Source organism: Mauremys reevesii, linkage group 8, assembly GCF_016161935.1.
Source record: "Mauremys reevesii isolate NIE-2019 linkage group 8, ASM1616193v1, whole genome shotgun sequence".
Classification (NCBI taxonomy): Eukaryota; Metazoa; Chordata; order Testudines; family Geoemydidae; genus Mauremys; species Mauremys reevesii.
In genome coordinates this window covers 30,597,993-30,620,807 of record NC_052630.1, presented here as the reverse complement: position 1 = coordinate 30,620,807, position 22,815 = coordinate 30,597,993, and the positions used below count along the sequence as shown (strand labels likewise).

Genomic DNA, 22,815 nt, shown 5'->3' with positions numbered 1-22,815 from the left:
GTCAGGCTCCTTTAACTCCAAAAGTAAAACTTAAATGCAGTTAGCTAACTTTGGAATAGTGAATATAAGTTCAGATAAGGTTTTAAATCCAGGGTCGTTACTTACTTTACTTTTCTTGCCCATGGGTGTAATGTATCTTTTTTTTTTTTTAAATTGTCATTGGTAGCAAGTCATTGCTTTTAGATTGAACACAAAGGGCCTGGTTCTCTTTTACACTAAAGTCAATTTCTAGTGCCCTGGCAGTGTAAAGAGAACTTAAGCAGACCTACTCTGAATTACCTTTACACTTCCAGAGCACAAGAAAGGAGCTGTAGTGGAAAAGAGAGTCAAGCCTCTGAACATTGTGGCTTTTCAGCAATTAATCTTAAGAGGACTGCATCCGTTCATACCTTACCATTTATGGCAACAGGAATCTTCATAATAAGGAAATAAGCTCAGAGTTCAGCTACAGCAAAACAAACCCAGAGGAGTCCTGGAAAGGAAAGTTTTTAACTCTGGGTTTTGCTGTTTTATCATTGGTGTGGAAAGGTTTTCACCTACTAGGATCAGTCAAACAACAGAAACTATGTCATGAGCTAAAGACGCCGAAAGAGCAGCATTCGCCAGTGACTGTAAGTATCACTGTGAGAAAGTTTTGCCTTAGGAATGTCTGGGACAGTTTTGTCTTTTGAGAAGAAACAGATTTTATAAATATACAGGAACACTTCTAGACACACAGCTAACTTTTAAGGTAGGGGGAAGTCGTTATCTAGTTTTCTTCTCTCAGATATACTTGAATATTTCAATACGCATGATGCTAATAGCTTGTAAATAACAAAATGTGGGGAAACTGCTGCTCTTTCAGGGCCAGTACTTATTAGCAAATGTCCTTAGCTTCAGGAGCACTGTGACTGGGCTTTTCAAAGAGTTTAAGGGAGCTGGGTGCCTTAAAGGGAGCTGAGCACCTCTCTCAGACTTTTTAAAAATCCCAGTCTCAAATGGCCAAATGGAGTGCAGTATCATATTAGGGAGTGTTCAGAAGAAGTACTGTAGAAATATATTAGAGATACCAGACTGAATAAGAGCAGTTGTTCAAATTATTATATAAAGTGTTGGAAACCAAAGCTACCCAGTTGTTACTCCAACATGTCACTCCTACTTTACAGTTTTTGACATAAGAAATATCCAGCTTTTTCCTCCAGTCTTGTTATATGAACAATGCTTTAATCACATGATCAAATTTACACCCCACGTATGTCAAACGTGATATAAACTAGTAGTGGTATAGTTACCCAGGTCTCTGGATAGGAGCCCTATATGGTGGCGAGATGTAAAACTTTATCTTTTTTCTCCTTTGGTTCAGCATCACTCTTTACTGTAAATACCAGATACACAGAATGGGATCAGAAACTTCATTTGCTTTCTTGTAATATTTTTACTTTCGATTTCAAGGGGTTATAATTGGGTCTCTCAGGAATGGGGATTGCTGTGACTCTCAATATTATGGGCAAAACCGCCTAACAGTGACTAGTAAGCAAAAGAGGGCTTGGAGATGCAAAAGTAGGGAAAGGAAAATTTGAACATCAGTCCAAATACCCAAGCCAGGACACACCACATGAAGCTGCACAGGACATGAGGCGGGGAGCAGGGCAGGAGGTCAGAGGAGTACTTGGAAGAGAAAGGATCCAAACTGATTTAAAAATCGATAAACTAAAAACAAGCCAGCAAATTTTGAATTATGGGTCCATAATTCCATTTCAAGATGCTGGTGACTGTACAGGCTCCTATGGCTTTGCTGTCAAGAGTTAACCCCCCCTCCCGAACTACCTGAATGTATGGCTCTGATTCTATACAGATTGTCTCTCCTTATTTACCTGTTATTTATTCTATGCATGAACTGCTTTACCAATAAACTGGCAATAATCTCTCTGAGGTCATTAAATGGAGCCCTCTTCCTAGGAGGCCAGGGAAAGAGGCACTTCTCTTTTTAATGCAGGCCAGAATAGAGTACTCCAAGGGCTATAAAACCAGATGGCTGTTAAAGAGTTAACATTTTAGATAATAAATAGATGGCTATTTACAAACTGCTTTCAAAATGGCTTTTTGATTAAGTTCAAACTCACAGAGTGTTGTGTAATTCAGGGGAATTAGAGGCTATTAGGTCAGGGTCTATTTAGAATATTATTAGTTAGATCCAAATGGCCCATCACATGGTGTTTGTAGCAGTGCTGTCTGATATTTTTAGGTGAGTCTTTCCTGTTAACATTCCTTGCACAATTTATAATTTGTTTGTTTTGGGCTGGAGCAGAAATGGATCTGAACTGCTTCGGGAATTTTGAGAGGCAGGATCATACAGCAGTTAACACAAGGGAACTGAGGTGAAGCGATCTGGTATTTCCTGTTCTGCCACTGGCTGTTTGTGTAATTCTGCTCAATCCCGTGGTCTTCCAGTACCTCAGTTTACCACTGTGTATTAGCTATCTAGTGTCAAGAGGTGCTATAAGGCTTAAACAAACTGGCAAATATTTTGAGATGATTAGATGAAAGGTGCAAGAGAAGTGCAAATTAATGGATGTGGCAGACATCCCAAGAGACAGAGCTACTGATTAACAGTTCTCATAATTGCATTATTTCTTTGGTTAATAACTTCTTGTTTTATATATGATGACGGGATTGGTCTCCTGCATTGTCTCACAGTATAACTGGGATGGATACTTAACCACTGCAATTCTGCTAATAGGCACAAATGGCAACATTCTGGCGCTGGAAATTGCTTTTTATTCGGGGGTGGGGGGGTAGGACAGAGGAGTGACTCTGTTAGGACCTCATGGGTGAATTCTTTGTGATTGGTTGAGAATTTTTCATCAAAAGGATTTTTCAGTAAAAAATGCAGTTTCCATAAAATTTTTGGCTTTCCATCAGAAAAATCAACTCAAAATATTTTGTGAGAGGTCACTATGACCTGAATTGAAACATTTCAGTTGTTTAACTGAACTAAAGCAAAGCACTTTGTTTAGCATTGCTGCATCATTAAGCTGTATCAGCAGTTTGTACAACAGTTTGGGTTCCCCATGTCCTCATTCGCTTCTCTGGGCCAGGGGTTCCTTGGCCAGACTACATCTCCCATGTTACACCACAGCAGGAGCGGCGCCAGAGTTTCTGGCGCCCTAGGCAGAATTCGGGGGGCGGCATTCTGTGCGCTCCCCACGGGGCGCGCGAGAGCTTCCGGTTCCACTCCCATTGCGCCGCCGCAGAAGGACCCTCCGCCGAAATGCCGCAGGCGACAGCGGCAGTCATTGAGCTGTTCAATTGCCTGCCGCTGTTTTCCGCAACACGTCGGCAGAAGGTCCTTCTTCGGCAGCGCAACAGGAGCAGAACTGGAAGCTCCCGTGCGCCCCGTGGGGAGCGCACAAAATGCCACCCCCCGAATCCTGGCTCCCTAGGCCACCACCTAGGGCCGCCTAATGGACGCACCGGCCCTGCACCACAGTCTCCCTTCTGCCCAAGCTGCATGGTGCAGTTTATCGTCAAGTTGACTCAAAACAAAATGTTTTATTTCATTTCTAAGTCAAAATTTTATGGAATTTTTGTTCTGTTAAAAAAATTGATGGTTCAACTTGGCCCCATTTCAGGATAAAAACAAATGTTGAAATGTTAGAATTTCCTGTAGGATGGAAATTCTGGTTTTCATTCAGCTCCATCGGCGTCCTGCCATTGAAATGTGTGTGACTGGGAGGGGGGTTTGTAGGACAAGGGAGCACAAATCTGATAGCAGTCACAAGGTCTGAATCCCATATGGCTGCACACCTCAGAAATCAGGTATGGTTTGTGTGTCAGTTTGTCAATTTAAGAAGAACATGCTTTTTGATTAGGAACCTCAGCAAATTGTACTTGAACTTCATTGAACTGATTCTCTTCAAAGCTGGTCTCTCTAGCAGAGCTCACAATGGGTCTAAATACCTATTTAGTGTGGAATTTTATACTGAACTGAACAATCTTCCATACTGCAACTAAATGCTAGTACTCAATGAGGAACAATTATGTTCCCAAAGAGACCTTAGAACACCAATCATCTCTTTGTTCAATATTTGCAACTGTCCCACACCTAAAAACTCCCTTCCTCCTCCCACCCCACCCCCCGCAGTTCCACTAACCTCAGGGTGTGCTGTGCTATCAACATACCAGCATCAACACATGTTGAAATCACATGGGAGAATATATTTGTTGTTAGTAACCATGCTAATGCCTGCTATAAAATTATTTTTCTAACAGCAGCAAAGTCTTAATTGTCCAAATATCTTGTCTTTTGACTATCAAAATTAACCAGTCAAATGACAATACTGCCATGGCTGAATGATTGAAAGATAATTAAAACAGAAAGCCACATACTAATATTATCACATTCTTCTTCAGCTCTTCCTCTCAAAAGCTGATGGCATCTTTAAAGTTCCTTCCACCATAGCAATTGTTTTGGTTTTTATTCTTCTCCGGACAATGCTTCCTGCAGTGACATTTTGAAGTCCGGTGGATTCAGAGGGAGGGTGCGGGGGGGAGAGACCCGTTTAAGGGTGACTCAAAGGATTGTGGCCAAAATGCAGGAAACAACAAAACAGTTACATGGGTTAGCCCTTCACTGTGTAATAATTCTTGCATTTCTGTTCAACGGCCCATTCCTAATCAGCCAAGTGCATGAGCACCTGTTCAGCCTTAGACATTGACTTCACCTTGATGTTAAACCTCAATGGCACTTAATCATGTGCTTTAGCGATTTGCTGAATGGGATGGATTTAAACATATCCTTAAGTGCTTAAGTGCTCTGCTGAATCAGGGTCCATTGGCTTGCCAAAACGGAACCTCAACCCTTTTTATGCCCATTCACCACTGATGAATATGGTAAGTAGCTACCTCTTTTAAATTCTGACTAGATGATATTTGCTCTAAGCTGACAATTGACTCCACCTAGGCAAACCCTTGAGCCTGTGCAGAGACTCTGTGACATCAGCATGAGGCCGTATGGATTCAAGGATAATCCACATACAACAAACTAAAGGGCTGGGACTATGTGGGTTTAATTCAGCCTGCTGGATTATTCCCCCACCCAACTTCTCTACTGCCCCCCCCCACCTCCTGGCAAATCCTATCAGTCTGCTGAAAATATGATTTCTGCAAGTGTGGTTTACACCATATTTCCATTAAAAAAATTATACTGGTGATGGTCATCAATGGCATATATATATATATATACACACTCCCAGCTGTGAACTTCAACCATATTGTGGACTGTGAACTTCAACCATAATGCTCTTTCTTATTTGCTAAACATCAGTCATGCTAAATTGGCATAGAGAATAGGGATGAACAGCAGTAATTTTCAGAACTCATTTCAATTGCTGCAGTTCCATAGCAATCATCATCAGTACCAGGGAGGTTATCATTTAGACTTCTATTTAACAAAGGGGGAGAACATTCCAAATTTAAGTGTAAAAGAGAAATAAAAGTTATGAAATGCATGGACTAGTCAAAAAACTAAAATAACAGCACTTGGAAAGAATAAAATTACACAGAATATATGTGCACTGCAGGAAGTACCAAGAAGTAACAACAACAATAATACAAGTATGTGTTGGGAGGTGAGTGAGTGCGAGAGTCACAGAAACAAGGTGTGTGCTGGCTGCTGGGGAAGTTTCTGAGAGACACCATGTGCTGTCTCTCTAAGGCACTCTCACTGAAAGCTCTGCTGTTCCTGAGTCCTGTAGAGATGGGGTAGGTGGGAAGGGTGGGGGGAGAGAGAGAGAGAGTGTGTGTGTGTGTGCGCGCGCACTGCTTCAGACCTCAGACCCTCTCCTCCTCTGAGTCCTGAGCCCTGTTCTCTCTCGCCTGCCCCGCAGAGATGAAGTACGGGGGAGACACCTGGAGGTCAGCATAACCCTCCCCCTGCTCTGCACAACCAGCAGGAGGGTCCCAGGAGCAGCAGGGGCTCCAAGGCAGAGGGCAGGAGCAATGTGGCTGCAAAGCAGCAGGGGTGGGGGCACCTTAACACATGCTGTCGGCACGTCCAACTGCACAGCTTAGGGGGAACATAGTCCATGACCCCCTGTAGCACTGAATTTGCCAAACTGGGTATTTCACACAGTACAATACATAAGAACAGCCATACTGGGTCAAACCAATGGTCCATCTAGACAAGTAACCTGTCGTCCAACAGTGGCCAATGCCAGGTACTTCAGAGGTAATGAATGGAACAGGTAATCAAGTGATCCATCCCATCCCATTCCCAGCTTCCAGCAAACTGAGACTAGGGACTCTTCAGAGCATTGTTTTGCATCCCTGCCCATCCTGGCTAATAGCCATTGATGGACCTATCCTCCATGAACGTATCTAGTTTTTTGAATCCTGTTACAGTCTTGGCCTTCACAACATCCTCTGGCAAAGAGTTCCACAGGTTGACTCTGTGTTGTGTGAAGAAATATTTCCTTTTGTTTGTTTTAAACCTGCTGCTATTAATTTCATTTGGTGACCCCTAGTTCTTGTGTTATGAAAGAGGGTAAATAACACTTCCTTATTTGCTTTCTCCACACCCCTCATGATTTTATAGACCTCTATCATATCCCCCCTTTGTCATCTCTTTTCCAAGCTGAACAGTTCCAGTCTTATTACTCTCTCCATATGTAAGTTGTTCCATACCCCCAATCTTTTTTTTGCCCCTTTCTGTTCTTTTTCCAGTTCCAATATATCTTTTTTGAGATGGGGTGACCAGATCTGCATGCAATATTCAAGATGTGGGTGTACCATGGATTTATATAGAAGCAATATGATATTTCCTGTCTTATTATCTATCCCTTTCTTAGTGATTCCCAACATGTTTGTTTTTTTGACTGCTGCTGCACATTGAGTGGATGTTTTCAGAGAGCTATCCACAATGACTCCAAGATCTTTTTCTTGAGTGGTAACAGCTAATTTAGATCCTATTGTTTTGTATGTATAGTTGGGATTATGTTTTCCAATGTGCATTACCTTGCATTTGTCAACACTGAATTTCATCTGCCATTTTGTTGCCCAGTCACCCAGATTTGTGAGATCCCTTTGTAATTCTTCGCAGTCTGCCTGGGATTTAACTATCTTGAATAGTTTTGTATCATCTGCACATTTTTCCACCTCACTGTTTCCCCATTTTCCCAGATCATTTATGAATATGTTGAACAGTACTGGTGCCAATAGAGACCCCTGGGAGACACAACTATTTACCTCTCTCCTTTCTGAAAACTGATCATTTATTCCTACCCTTTGTTTCCTATCTTTTAACCAATTACTGATCCATGAGAGGACCTTCCTTCTTATCCCAGGACAGCTTACTTTGCATAAGAGCTTTTGATGAGGGAACTTGTGAAAGGCTCTCTCAAAATGTAAATACACTATAGCCACTGGATCATCCTTGTCCACATGCTTGTTGACCCCCCCAAAGCATTCTAGTAGATTGGTGAGGCATGATTTCCCTGTACAAAAACCATGTTGACTCTTCCCCAACAAACCGTGTTCATCTATATGTCTGATAATTCTGTTCTTTACTACAGTCTCAACAAATTTGCCTGGTACTAAAGTTAGGCTTATTCGCTTGTAATTGCCGGAATCACCTCTGGAGCCTTTTTAAAAAAAACTTGGAGTCAGTATTTTCTTTTACTGGACTTACTTGACTGCCTTGTAAATTTTAATGAGTAAGAATGTAATGGATCAGGTTTCACTAAACCCCTCACAATTTGCAATATCTTGAATCAAAGCCTCTTAAGAGTTTATATTAAATGTAACACTAAATCTATGATGATTCTGGTTGCATTTTCCCCTGTTTTTATGTTTCACTCCAGAACGAGAAATTTCAGAATCCATAACACTGAATCATGTTGGGGAAAAAATTGGTGACCTCACAGAAGCGAGGGGAGACCAGGGCATTATGCCTGGGACTAGGAATGGTTGCATGCTCAGTGATGATGTACTTTTTTATTGGGATCACAATTATGCCATCCTACACAAACAGGTAACTTCAGTTCTTTTTTTGTTATAAACGTCAGCCTGTGTTTTTCTGCTGTTGGTTATTATTTTTGTGAAGCCCAAACGTGCTTAGGTGCTTTACAGAACAAATCAAAGGATACTGCCGTAAAGAGCTTACAAGCTGGATTTTAGATAGCATGAAGTGGAGAGGGAAGCTGTTAATCATGAATAGTTAATAGAATTATGGGGAAGCACCTGACACAGCAAGACATCCTTTCAGGATTAGAATCACAGCAGGTCCAGAAATGCATTTTAATTTTCTGTGAAAAGTTTAGAAAAAAAAATGAAAAAAACCCTTGTTTTGGTCAACGTTTCTCATGGAATTTTTCAGGGTTTTCACTGAGAACATTTTTGCTTTTGGTTTTGAAAACAAACATTTTTTCAGTTTAACCAAAAAACACTGCAAATCTTCAACAAAAATAGATACAATAGTTGTGTGGTATCCAAAAGCCATATTTCCTTTTTAAAAAAAAGTTCAGATGAAAATATTCAAACCAGCCCTAGCAAGAATGTATGACCTTTGGCAAATAAGCCAGGTCCACAGCCCTGAGCTTTAACTCTTTAACGACTGGAAGCATTTTGTAATAAACTAGTGTAGCCCACCCATCAGAACTAATTACAGGTTCTCTTCCCACATACATACCATGGAAAAATGCCCAATCAATCTGCAAAGCATACATGTTTGTTGCAGTCCCTGCTAGGGTCTAGAGGTCCCCAGTTCAATTCCTAATTTGATATCTATCATATCAGTAAGCATGTGTATTTTTGATTTTTTTGTGGACAGACTTCTCTGTGTAAGTGGATTTATATCCATAGATGCACACACACACACAAGTCCTCTGTTGCTAGAATCCTCTTTTAGTGCCCAGTGTAGGGGGCTTGGGCTTTTGGATCAGGCTGATAACGTTTTATCCTTGCTGTCACCGTGAAGATCTGAGTGGCCACGGCGTGCAGCATAATGATAGCCATGAAGTTCCTAGCTTGCCACAGCTGTTAACAACATTTGGTGATAATGCTTAGTAAAAAAGCTGCTGAAAGCCTCGTGCAAAGTTCCTGTGTATTCAATCATGCAAATGACCCTTATAATAGAAAGACAAAGAAGTAAAACCCCCAGTAAATATAGGATTTGAGAGTTACCAGACAACATTAGTCAAAGTTTTTTTTTATTTTTCTGAAGCATCTAAAGCAGGGGTGGGCAAACTACGGCCCGAAGGCCACATCCAGCCCTTCAGATGTTTTAATCTGGCCCTCATGCTCCGGGGCTTGCCCTACTCCGCACATGGCTCTGCGCAGCTCCCGGAAGCAGCGGCATGTCCCCATTCCGGCTCCTATGCATAGGGGCTGCTAGGGGACTCCACATGCTACCCCCACCCCAAGTGCGCCCCCCCAGCTCCCATTGGCCAGGAACTGTGGCCAATGGGAGCTGCAGGGGCGGCACCTGTGGATGGAGCAGCACGCAGAGCCACCTGGCAGTGCCTCCGCATAGGAGCCAGAGAGGGGACATGCCGCTGCTTCCATAAGCTGCATGAGGTAAGCACCGCCCAGAGCCTGGACCCCCTGCCCTAGCCCTGATCCCCCTTCGGCTCTCTGAACCCCTTGGTCCCAGCCCAGACCACCCTCCTGCACCCCAAATCCCTCATCCCCAGCCCCATCCCAGAGCTCACACCCCCATCTGGAACCCTCACCCACCCTTGCACCCCAGCCCCCTTCCCTAGCCTGGAGCCCTCTCCCATACCCTGAACTCCTCATTTCTGATCTCACCCCTGCCCACATCCCAATCCCGAATTTCGTGAGCATTCATGGCCCGCCATACAATTTCCATACCCAGATGTGGTCCTCAGGCCAAAAAGTTTGCCCACCTCTGATCTAAAGCTCTAATATGCTAAACTGTATTTCAGAACATAGGACAAATTTTCATTCAGGTCTCTGGAAGTGCATAGATAAAAACACATGCATCCACATTTAAAATATTTACCAACAAATACTAGTATTCACACAAACCCACCCTAGTTTTTCTGTTGTTGTTTTTTTTGGGGGCCGGGGGGGACGGCAACTTCCAACACATTCAAGCACGGGAGTTAAAATCTACCTCTAAATCCATCCAATGAATGGCTAATGCATGAGTCAACATCCATATCTTCCCTGCAGCGCCTCTAACCCCAACCAATGCTGTCTGTCTGTTTGGGTTTGGCTCAGAGCACTTGCATACATGCTCCATTCACACCCCCAGCCCACTACACTGCTGACGGCTTAATGACATATGAAACACCACCACGGTGGAAAATTTGTCAACAGCGCTTGGACAGAGTCACACTGTGAAAAAGCTGTAAACAAAGCATTTAAAAGCAGTATGATTTGTTTTATAGCGTTTGGACCGAAGAAACTACGTGCAAACTGCTCAAAACCAACATCAAGGACAAAGTCCAATGCTCATTCAACAATGGTGCAGGTGACGAAAACATTTTCCAGTATCCTTGTCTAGAGGTGTTGGTTGATTTTAACTTCTCAGGAAAAGAAGTTATGCTCTATCATAATGAAGAAACACAGGAAAGAAATCCCAAGGTACTGGGATTTAAATGTATTCATCAGAATCCCTGTCCATATTTGTCACATATGGTTCAGCAGGTTATTTTTATAACCACGCAAAGCACTAGTGAATTAACTGAAAGTAGAGCACAGACTTGTTAGTCTTTCTTCATGGCAATGCTTATGCTTAGACCAAGGCAAATGTTCAAAAATTCAGAGTGAGGACATATCTGGCATGTATTATAAATGCGGTATCAGACATATTTAAGGTAATATTTGAGAAGCAATTACATCAACCAAAACTAACTATTAAACATTTATAAGCATAAAATATACATAAATCTCTACAAGCTGAAGCACAATTCAGAGGAATAGATCAACATGTGTGGTTCGCCCAAGCGTTTGTTGAACCACCCTGGGGTAGGTTGAGGTTAAATGTGGCCCTGGTTAAAAACACAAAGCCCCAAAGTTCACTCCCATTTGGGGACTGCAGGAAATAAGGTGGGAGGTAGAAGGGGGAAAAGGTGGAGTCCCAGAGCCTTTGGGAATGTGAAACACCAGTGGGTTTGGTACACGTAAGGTGGAAGCCAATAATCTGGGAATGTGGGCACCTAATCCAGCAGCTGGGTTTGTTCTTGGTGTAATCTGCAACTGTTTCTACCCACTGTCACAACAGAAATTTGAGCTTGGAAATACCCTGGAATAAATGGGAGTGTTACTGAAACAAAACCTGTGCAGAGATTGCACCATGTATTGTGGTGGAGCTCCATTCCAGTAAGGGCGGTGGGAACCACGACAGCTGGGAGTTCAGCTTCACTTCAAGGGAGTGTCCAAAGTCGTGAATAACTTGGCTGGTCAAACCTGGGATGGTAGTCAAAGAAACATGTCCTCATGTCATTTCCAATACCTCCACTTGTGCACCTGTCTGGAATCAACTCTCTTGTAGTGTTTTATCATGGCAAGGTCTGGACCCCCAGCCTGCCACTGGAAGCGAAGAAACCATTTCAGAACAGCCAAGAAGATGAGGGTTGAATTTGGTTCCTGAACAGGGGGAAGATTTCGGTGGCTGCTTTTTTTTTTTCACAAAAACAAGCTCTCAAATCTCAAGGGGCAGGTGCAAACCAAAATGTTCAGATCCAAGCACCCCTGAACTTTAGGATGTTCAAAACCCAAACCAGAATATAGGCCTGAATTCTGCAATTTGTCCCCATCTTTACAGCAAGTTGAACCAAACCTCCAGAATTACACCATTTTCAGTGAAGGGGGAGGGGGACATTTTCAACCACAGAAACAGCAAAATATCACCCTGTAGTGAGTTTCTGAACATTCACTGAAATATTTCTTGCATATGAAGTGAAAATTCATAATCTCACTCAGCAAGCTAGCTTTAAGAGGGAATATACAATTCCATCCGAGAATAAGATAGGAAGCAAAAAATGTGTGTGTGAGAATGCCTGTGTCTGAATGTACGGTATGTGAATGAGCAGCCAGTTTCATGGAAAGACTGACATTTCATACACTGCAGAATGGTTTAAAGTGAGATGTGGGGAGAAAGTGTAGGATTGCTGTAGATATGCCTTCAGTCCATTATGCTGTCTTGTACTTGCTTTTGAGTAAGAAAAAGAGTGTTGTGAGTAGAGTGAGTTTTGAATGTTAAAAGCACAGAATTATGAAAGAGTGCACATAAGAAAAACAGAAAGGATTAGTTTAGGAGATTTTTATTTCCTTGGCATATCATCAAAATAAGAGAAGGACCCAAACCAAAATACCAGGTGCCCTTGACCCTTCCAAGACTGGGAAATTCCATATCTGAATTTAGCAGCTTGGGTCAATCATCACTTCAAAGTCCACTTCAAGGCTGAAGAATATATATTAAACATTATGAAGCACGATGGGATTTAAACATGCACATAGTTTGGAGTTTGGAAATGCGGAGGGTCAAACTTCAAAGGCTGTTGCAAGCTTTGCAAATACAAGGTCTATATTCCTATGTAGTTCAAACATATGGCAATTTTAAGATCAGTGTTGTAGAAAAGCTACATGTAGTATCTCATTGTACAGAATTGCTACTTGCAGGCACAATTACAGGGGCTGCACACACAAGTGATAGCAAGAAGAAAAAAATGTGTTTAAATGTATAGGCTTGGCCAACGCGTCCTTGAAAATGTGGCCAATTTAGCTTTTATATTAAAATGTTTCTCACAGATTTGAGGTGGATTTAAGATGTCAGGATTAAAAATCAAGTAAACATACAAAACCTTTAGCTTTGGGGAAAACATTTCTCTGCTCCCTGTGAAACTCCAGCTATAGAGAATCTCAGACATTTAGGGACAGTGCACTGAATACTCTCCTTTCCATAAGGCAGGCTGTGAGAGCAAGTTCAAGAGCAGTGGTTGACTCTTAGGGTCCAATATTCAGCATAGTGGGTGACACTCATCTCTCTGTAGGAGGCCAGAACAAGTCCTTATGCACCAGAGAAACCCCAGCTAAGCCCTATTATGAGACTTACCTGGACCTTTAATGGTACATAGACTTTAAGGTGAATTTCTGCACAGGGGTTAGTTTCAGCCTGTCTACATTAACTTGGAATTCCTCTTCAGGCCTTGCTCTATCAAAGGGCAGTCCTGAAACATCTCATTTGCAGTGAGATAAATGTTATTGTTTTATGGGGCCAACTTTATTTTTGCACATAGAGGATTTTCTTTCAGATTTTCAATGTCTTGTAGTCACTGTTGGCTTGGGGAAAATCTCGTTTTGTTTACCTTATATTTGTTTAGGTTATTGGTTTTGGGATAAAGCTTCTGCATTTCTACAGCTGAAATTTTAAAATTACTGCCAGGTTAGGCTAAACTGATCAACAAACACTATCAGCTCAGGAGGTGAAAACAAGATGACAGAAATGGAAAAAAATAGCAACGCAAGAACCTCAAAATGGCCTGTGGATTAATGCTCCGAAATAATTAGCATTTCCAGCAATTTAATGTCAGCATTCCAAACTCATAGCTGGGATTTGGGTAAAGGGCTCTTATTTTAGCCAACCCACTTTAATGGGTGCTAATGAAATGGTGCAATAAACATCGTGAACCTGAACCGATGTATAATTTCTTCAATAAATTAAGCCTGTCAGCACAGTTTTTGCCAACCTGTCTTCTAAGAGCAATGAATGGATTTTATGCCTCTTTAAATAGACTTTCAATTACATTTGAAAGCCCCCTGCTTGTCCATGAGGAAGGTACACCAGGATAGCAGATCTCTGCTTTCGCCCCTTGTCCATTAAGTTAGCCAGTTACAGAGGCAAAGAATGGCTTTCAGCAGACAGCTGAATTAAGAATCCAGCAACACCTTTACTCTGAAAGGCAGTGTGAGCCCAATGGATAGGAACATGGATAGACACTCAGAAGAATGGGGCTCTGCTCCCTACCCTGCCAGTGAACTCCTGTGTTATAATGAGAAAGCAAATGCACCTCTCTGATTTCATTTCCCCTCTCCACTCTTTTCTGTCTCACCTAGTTAGACTGCAAGCTCTGCAGTACAGGGATTATCCTTCACTGGGTGTGTGTGCATTTAGTACCTATCATAACGGGGTACTAATCACAGCTAGAACCCATAGGTGCTACATTAATACAAATAAAATAACACTGATCACTATCTATTTCTTGCACTAGAGAGCTTCAAAGTTGTTTCATAGTTTAACCGATTAAAAATACTCTCTCCCCCAGTGGAAAAGTAGGTCATCGTCTTTCGCTAATTACAGAGAGAGGCTCACGCTGAAGTAACTCAAATACTGGCCGTGTACTCTTGGATAATTGGAATTTAGCCTACTCCAGCACCCCAAGATAGTCTACCACTGCTGCCATGGAGCACCTAACTCTTGACTGTGAAAGCACTATCAGCAGTGAAATACCTTTGTTCCACCGTCCCTGCCCTTCCAGCCCAGCCCATGTAGGAATTTCTGTATAACTAAGGTATCTGTACTGTGGTAGTGCCAGAAGCCCCAGTCAGGGATCAGGGCCCATAGAGCTAGGTGTTGTACACACACAGAAAAAGTATAGCCCTTGTCTCTATGTTTAAAATCTAAGGCCCTGAGCTTTGTAAAAAACTTATGCCTGGGCTTTACTCCAAGAGCAGGAGCTGTCCCATTGGCTCCAATAAAACCTTTTCAGAGATTCATAGAGCTTGAGGCCAGAATAGACCTTTAGAGCAGATCATTAGTCTGACCTCCACAGGCCACTAAATTTCACCCAGCTACCCCTCATATTGAACCCACTGTCTTTAGTTAGATGAAAGCATTTCAGTCCTCAGGACACTGAACTATTTGTGTGCCGTAGGCAGAGAACAGGAGGGATTGAGGTGTTCCCAATGCCCGATGCCCCTGCAACGGTAGAGAGTTGATTAGGTGAGATATGTCCAGATGATCCTACCAGGCAACCCACATCCCATGCTTCAGAATAAAGCAAAAAATGGTTCCTGCCAATCTGACTTTGGGGGAAATTCCACCCCAACTCCAAATCGCTATTCACATGCATGAGTTTACACATGTGTGTAACCCTTTGCAGGATTGGGGGCTCAGTGTATGACAGGAGACCACAACAAATAGGTGGGGGATGGACAAGGTAACAAGACAATATTTAGAGATACTCTCAGATCTGCATATAATCTTTTGTTTGAACTAGTTAAGTGATGTTTTAAGAAAGGTCTCACATCGCTGCACAGCCTGCAGTAGAACAATTGCTCTAACAAGTATCTTGATTTCTCCTTTTAGTGCTCCTATATTCCACGAGACTTGAAGAACGACAAAGAAGTTAAAATGCTAATAGAAACTGCCGCAGAAAATTTCCGAAATCATCAGACTTTCCCTTGTTATTACGACCCAGAAAAAAGACAGAAAAGTGTCATTTTAATAAGGTTATATCCTCCAAAGGGCCTTTTCTTCGCTTTCCTCTGGCCTTCCCTTATGTTGACTGGTGGAGTTCTGATTATCATCATGGTAAAAGTCAGTCAATATGTTTCTGTACTTTCTGCTTGGCAATACAAAACAAACATATAAATGCTCCACAACAAAACAAGCTGAAGTTTCTTTTCCCCACACTCTGCCTTCTAAGTCTGTATTTTGCAATTCTTAAAATGTACCATGTTCAGCGGTCAGAGTTCTAGAGAAGAGATATGTTGTCTGAGTTTATATACCATGGATTACCATGAGTTAGATATAAAATAAGACGCATCTGTGGATCCCAGGGATTGCATGGGAACTATTCAAAGCTTTTTTGGTGGTATTTTTTTGTTTTGTTTGTTTTCATGCATCAGTCAGTTTCTTGAGGGGTTTGAATGTTTTTTGTTTTACAGAAAGTAGGTTAAAAATTCAGCATTCAAGTTTGCTGACAAAGAGCACGTTGCACATTTGGGGTTTGATTTTCAGAAAGTCGAGGCCAGACATCTAAATGCATCCTTCCGTAACAACTTCACCTACATAATTACTGGAACTATGTACATACACGACAACATCCTTTACTTGAGTTTGAAGAAGAGCTGATTGCACACAGTACACAAAGATATGTGCAGAAACGTGCATGAACCCTGTCACCCTTCTGAAAAATCAAGCCATTAGCATTTACTTTATAGGATTCTAAACACTCCACAAAAATATATATGTACTTTTTAAAGATGCAGGATTTTTGTAAAGACTAGCTTTTGGAGTTATGTCTCTGCTTCGGTTTAGTTTTTGAAGTAGATGCCAGGTCTGCCTTTTAAAGTGCTCTCTTTCCTCCTGTATCTGACATATAATATTAAAAAGTCACACCAAAGAAGATAAAAATGTGTAAAGATTGTGTACTTAAAACAATGAGCAAGTGGTGTGACCCATGGAGCTGTAGAGAAGGAGTACAGTGAATTCATGTGAGCTTAAGAGATTTGTGGGAGTGGGGAGAAAGAGAGCGCACATCTTGCAAAGATATTTGCATCAGCAAAGAAAGGTCTAGGAACTAGAATCCAGGCTTTTGGGACTGCTCTGATGCGTACACTGATGGCCTGTTCTCTGAAAATGACTGCTGCTCTCTACTCAGTTTCCAATTCACTGCAGTATACAATGGGAATCCAAAGTATTCCATGTGTATTGTGTTTGACTAGCTCTCTTGATATGGATAGCACAGGTAGGGTTGCCAACTTTCTAACTGCACAAAACCGAACACCCTTGCCCCACCCCTTCCACAAGGCTCTGCTTCTGCCCCTTCTCTGAGGCCCTGCCTCCCACTCACTCCAGCCCCCTCCCTCTGTCACTCGTTCTCTCCCATCCTCACTTACATTGGCTGGGGCGGGGGTTGGGGTGAGGGAGGGGGTGAGGGCTTCAGCTGGGGGTGCAGGCTCTGGGGTAAGGCCAGAAATAAGGAGTTCAGGATACAGGAGGGGGCTCAGGGCTGGGGAAGGGGGTTGTAGTGGGAGAGGTTGCGGGGTGTGAGCTCCAGGAGGGGGCTCAGAGCTGGGGTAGGGGTGCAGAAGGGGATGCAGGCTCTGGAAGGGAGTTAGTGTGTGGGAGGGGGTTCTGACCTAGGGCAGGGGGCTAGGTGCAGGTGGAGGGTCTGGGAGGCAGTTACAGTGCAGGAGGGAGTTCTGACCTGGGGTGGGGGTTGGGCATGAACTCCAGGAGAGAGGTCAGGGCTGGGGTGCAGGCTCTGGAAGGGAGTTTAGGTTCAGGAGGAGGTTCCGACAGGGGGTTGGATGTAGGTGGGGGTTCTGGGATGGAGTTAGGGGGTGGGAGTGGGTGCTGACCTGGGGCAGGGGGGTTGGGGTGCGGGCTCCCGCTAGGCAGCCGCTTACATCAGGTGGCTCCTGGTCTGTGGCGCAGCAGGGTTAAGGCAGGCTCCCTGCATGCCCTGGCTCTGCACTGCTCCCGGAAGCGGCCGGCCCCTAGGTGGATGCGCTGCCAGGCAGCTCTGTGCGGTGCATGCTGCCTGCGTCTGCAGGCGCCGCTCCCACTGGCTGCGGTTCCCTGCCAATGGGAGTTGTGGAGGTGGCGCTGGAGGGCAGGGGTAGCACATGGAGCTTCCCTGACCTCCCCTGCACCTAGGGGCCGACATGCCGGCCACTTCTGGGGAACTGTGTGGAGCCAGGGCAGGCAGGGAGCCTGCCTTAGTCCTGCTGTGCTGCGCACCAGACTTTTAAACAGCCCAGTCAGTAGTGCTAACTGGAGCAGCCAGGGTCCCTTTTCGACCAGGCATTCCGGTCAAAAACTGGATGCCTGGCAACCCTAAGCATCTGTCCTTTCATCATGTATTTTGTGAACAGATATATCAGCATCACAAGAAAAGAAAAAAAAATCAGGACTAGGCTGCAGATTTTAAGACCATCAAGCACCAGTGGGGGAAAAAAAAACCACTCTCACTCAAATGTAAAGTTCCTTACTGTTTGCTGTATAAGGTGCATGCTGAAACAATAAAAAAAAAATCTCCACACATTATAGCCTGCTCAATGTCTTTTCTGAAGTTCTTGGTAGATCAGTGACAAGAGTACACTGTCAGGAAGCAAAGACCACATACAAGCCTTTAATCCGGGGTACGCAACCTATGGCACACGTGCTGAAGGCGGCACATGAGCTGATTTTCAGTGGCACTCACACTGCCCAGGACGTGCCACCTGTCCGAGGGGCTCTGCATTTTAATTTAAAATATTTAAGAAGCTTCATTTAAAATTAAAAACCTTATTTACTTTATATACAACAATAGTTTAGTTATATATTATACACTTATAGAAAGAGACCTTCTAAAAATATTAATGTATTACTGGCACGCAAAACCTTAAATTAGAGTGATTAAATGAAGACTTCTCACACCACTTCTGAAAGGTTGTCGACCCCTGCTTTAATCTCTAGGACACTGCTTCAAAAGCAGACCAGCTGAATACAAGTCAGTACCATCAACTCCTTATTCATGTATATACCATGAGTTGGGATCTTAGTTCAAGACCTTGTGTACAAGTGTTCACAAAAGACACCTTAACCATTAACACCCTGGCTGGCATCTTCAGTCGGGGAAGTCAATATGAAATCTCCATGGACAATGCACTTGTTTCTTACTTTTAATGAGATGGTCCCTCCAGGTCAGGGGGATGTGGAAGATCTTTGCATTGCCTCTGCCCGCCTGTACCTATTCAGTGCCTGGATGAATTTATTTTCCAGATGTTTTCCTCACCACCATTAAATTAACATGAACCATGTTGTGTATTTGGTTGTCATGGGTTTTCAGGTTTGGTTAGCTGTCTGCTCTCTGGCCTCAAGTGATTTCTTCCTAAACCGGCTGCCCCAAGGATACAACAAACCAAAACATTTGTAAAGTAGGGAAGTGTTTCTCAAACTGGGATCCGCTGATCAACTCTTCCCCCACAAAAATGCAAGAAAACATATATAGTATCCATATCCTCACAGAGTTAGCCCAACTTTGCAGAACCTTTTCCTCTGTGCTCATCTGGAGATTAAGGTGCATGTATGGGTAGGTTCTAATTCCATCTGAACCAGCCTACTCATCCCATTCCTATTCACTACAAAATTACTAACGTGTACTAGTGGTGGGCTCTCTCCAATTTCAGCCTCTCATCCATTTTCAGAATGGGCTTTTGCTTTTTAGGTTGTGGTATTTCAGATCAGATTTAATGAATGGAAACCCAACATTCTGCCATAGAAAAACAAATTAGCATATGGCATCATAGAAGTCTGTTCTTATTTTTAAAGAATTCTGGCAAAAGTGAAATACATGGGTTATTTTTCAAAACTAGTATTTAATTAGAAAAATCTAGATGTTCATTTTCTTTGCCTAATAATTGTTCCACCAGCCTTACAGTGGAAACTGGAAGTGTTACAAGACATCGACAAGTTATCTAGTTACATTATAGCTTCTATAAGCATCTTTCTATCCTCTGCACAGCTATGATGCTGTAGCTTCTTACTCTCCAGTGAATCACAACAGTCATCTCTATGCCTCCTGCTGCAACAGCACTAGGGCTATTTGGCCTCTTACATTAGTGGCTTATTACTGCAAAGTCCACAGTCACTTTAATAAAAACAGAGCTACATTTCACAGATTTTGTAGAATCCTTCCCTAAAAAATTCATAAATTACAAAGTCAGAAGGGCCCAGTGTGATTATCTAGTCTGACCTCCTGTGGTTGTGGAAGCTCCTTCACAGGAAGTTTACAAAAGGAGGCTGGATAGCCATCTGCCTTGGATTGTTTAGACACAACAAATCCTGCCTCTTGGGACGGGGCTAGACTAGATGACTCTTGCTGTCCCTTCTAACCCTATGATTCTATGCACAGACCATACAACTCCCCTGAATTAATTCCACTTTGAACTGCAGCATATCTTGTAGGAAAACATCCAATCTTGATTTGAAAATTGCCAGTGATGGAGAATCCACCATAAACCTTTGTAAATTGTTCCAGTCACCTTCACTATTAAAAATGTGCCTTATTTCCATTCTGAATTTGTCTAGCCTCATCTCCCAACCACTGGATCTTGTTATACCTTTGTCTGCTGGACTGAAGAGCCCATTATCAAATATTTGTTCCTCATGTAGGTACTAGACTGTGATCAAGTCACCATTTAGCCTTTTCTTTGTTAACTGAATGGACCGAGCTCCCTGAGTGATTCGAGAGCATATTTTCCAGTTTTTATATCATTCTTTTGGCCCTTCTCTGAACCCTAAATTCTCTGAACCCTAAATTATCAACATCCTTCTTGAATTGTGGGAACCAAATCTGGACACAATATTCTGGCAACAGTCACACCAGTGCCAAATACAGAGATAATAAGCCTCCCTACTCCTACACAATATTTCTGTGTATACATTTAAAGATCACATTAACCCTTTTGGCCACAACATCTCACTGGGAACTCATGTTCAGCTGATCATCCACCCAAGTCTTTTGTAGAGACCCCAGCCTATTGGCATTGTGTACATTCTTTGTTCCTAGATGTATAACATTATATTTGGCCATTTTAAAATAGAGTCTGCTTGTGTTCAGCTTACCAAGCAATCCACACTACTCTGTATCACTGATCTCTCCACTTTATTATGTACCACTCCCACATTTTTTTCCTCTACAAACTCTAGCAGTGGTGATTTTATGTTTTCTTCCAGGTCACTGATAAAAATATTAAATAGAATAAGGCCAAGCAGTTATCCCCATGGGACCTTGTTAGAGAGAGTGCCTTTGAATGATAATTCTGCATTTACTATTACATTGAGACCTGTCACTAAAAAGGGAAGGAACTATCCACAACAAGAATGCTCTCATGTCATCAAGCTGGTATTAGGAATTAGCCCAAAATCAATACAAGTAAGTGTGTTTTACATCACACAGTGGAGCTTGCCAACAGCTCTGAGAGACTGCATGAGCAAGAGAATTCAACCTATAAATGAGCATGAAACAATCTGTTTTGCATGTTCAAAAAACTGTTAAGGCTAAGAATGAGGTGACAGGATTGGCGAAGAGAGGACATAAAGAGGATAACCACATTCAGAGGCAATCATTGCAGAACAAAAACACCACAGGGGAGATATACAATGCATAAAAGTGGAAGGAAGAGGAAAATTTGGAATAGGCACATAATCTCATCTTTAGTTCCTGGGAGGCAGTTATGCAAAAATAACTACAAATGATAAATTCTCTATTAAGGATAATTTTTAGTTTAATCATATATCTGCGATTTCAGTATTAAAGTATGTATTTCTGGACACTAATGCGGCAAGATAAACCATTCTGTGACAGGAGCAGAAACACAATGGGCGGTATAGCCAGAAAATAGATTACATAGCAGGGATGGGAGAAACTTCATAACAGAAGCCAATACCAGTTGAAACCTGCCTGATTTGAGGTTTTGGTATAACTATGGGCCACGGTCACCAATTCGGTAACCAAAACTCCACATTTCAAGTTCAGGTGAACAGGTATTGTTTTGCATTGCTGTTATGTGATTAGCATTTGGGAAGGAGACAAGTATCTCATAGCTTGTTAGATTTCTGAAAGACACCAGAGCTTTGAAACAGAAAAGAGATGAGTGGCAGTAAGCCCCGATATAACAATGAAAAAATTCCTTTCCCTTGATCTCAAGCAAGTCCTATGGCCTTGTGCCACACAGGAGATCAGGCTAGATGATCAGAATGGTCCTTTCTGGCTTTATAATCTATGCACCTCTCAAGGAATGTGCATAGTCATAAGAAAACTACAAGCCATGGAGTAAGGCTGATAACGTTGTGAGTAATAGTGTCATGGTCACAGTGCGAGCTGTGCTTCAGTCCCTCTTGAGCGCTCCCCTGTGGTTCAACCACTCTTGGACTGGGTCTTTGGGAGGCAGCCGCCTTGTTTCCCAACTGTGTTAACATAACAGGCCCCACTTTTCCCCAGGAGCCTGGTAAAGCAGCTTATTTGGGCTGAGCATATCAACAGGCTTTTGAACAAACTTTGTCCAACTCTATTGTCTACACATAGCAGCACTGAAACATAGCCACTCCCAGGGTGGATAGTCTGGGAGAGACAGCTTCTCTCTCTCTCTCTCTCACCAACAGAAGTTGGTACAATAAAAGAAATTACCTCACCCACCGTGTCTTGCTAATATCCTAGGAACGGCACAGCTACAACAACACTGCACACAACAATGGGAGAGACAGTTCAATAGCTGATACAGGATAGTGCATAAGAGTGGGGAGGGAACACTTTGACCAAGGGAACATGTTGTCTGAAGTTTTCCATATAAAGAAGATGGGACCTCTCTGTTTTAAGGTTTCTGCAAAAGACAGCCCCACAGAATTAATCCCTAGAAATATCTGTTTAGCAATCCATGTTCTAGCCCTGATAGAGCCAGCAGTGATCACTGTGCATTGATATTTCTATGTGCAGCCTGCTTACAAAGGTATTTCTCCTCACTGACTCTTAATGACTAGTGAATAATTCACAGTTCAGCTGGGAAAATGAATTCAAAGTGAGAAGTGCCAACTGGAAAAACCAAGATGCTGTAAGTGCCAAGAAAAGCTGCTTAGCAAAACAGCAGGAGCATAATGGCAAAAACCTGAACCAATCGCATGATACGTATTGATTCAGATTCATTGTTAAAAGAAAATCTCAAATGAGCTTGATTAATGCGGTGGAGAGTAAGATGAGCATCTATTATTCATATGAATATCATGCGCTGACACCGGTGATATTGCTCTGCCTGACTGCATGGAGTTAAATCAAAGGAACGCGTTAGGGAGAACAAGCAGGAAACAAAACTAAGAGAAATAAC

The 22,815-nt window shown here is 42.6% G+C and overlaps 2 protein-coding genes across 2 annotated transcripts in view; one reads left to right on the top strand and one right to left on the bottom strand.

Moving 5' to 3' along the window:
- Nucleotides 1–22,815, bottom strand: part of KCNIP1 (potassium voltage-gated channel interacting protein 1) — an 807,057-nt gene that overhangs the window by 736,556 nt on the left and 47,686 nt on the right. The window lies entirely within an intron of this gene.
- Nucleotides 420–16,952, top strand: KCNMB1 (potassium calcium-activated channel subfamily M regulatory beta subunit 1). The gene is made up of 4 exons (XM_039484950.1): nt 420–611; nt 7,839–8,008; nt 10,389–10,584; nt 15,311–16,952. Exons 2-4 carry the CDS (start codon nt 7,872–7,874, stop codon nt 15,593–15,595), a joined length of 618 nt encoding a protein of 205 aa, XP_039340884.1. The 5' UTR covers nt 420–611; nt 7,839–7,871; the 3' UTR covers nt 15,596–16,952.

Bases quoted from the DNA above. Each gene is read 5' to 3' on its own strand.
- KCNMB1 (XM_039484950.1), top strand. From the start codon at position 7,872: ATGTTGGGGAAAAAATTGGTGACCTCACAGAAGCGAGGGGAGACCAGG. The intron at 8,009-10,388 runs GTAACTTCAGTT...TTTGTTTTATAG, and splicing joins ATGCCATCCTACACAAACAG to CGTTTGGACCGAAGAAACTA. The intron at 10,585-15,310 runs GTACTGGGATTT...TTCTCCTTTTAG, and splicing joins CACAGGAAAGAAATCCCAAG to TGCTCCTATATTCCACGAGA.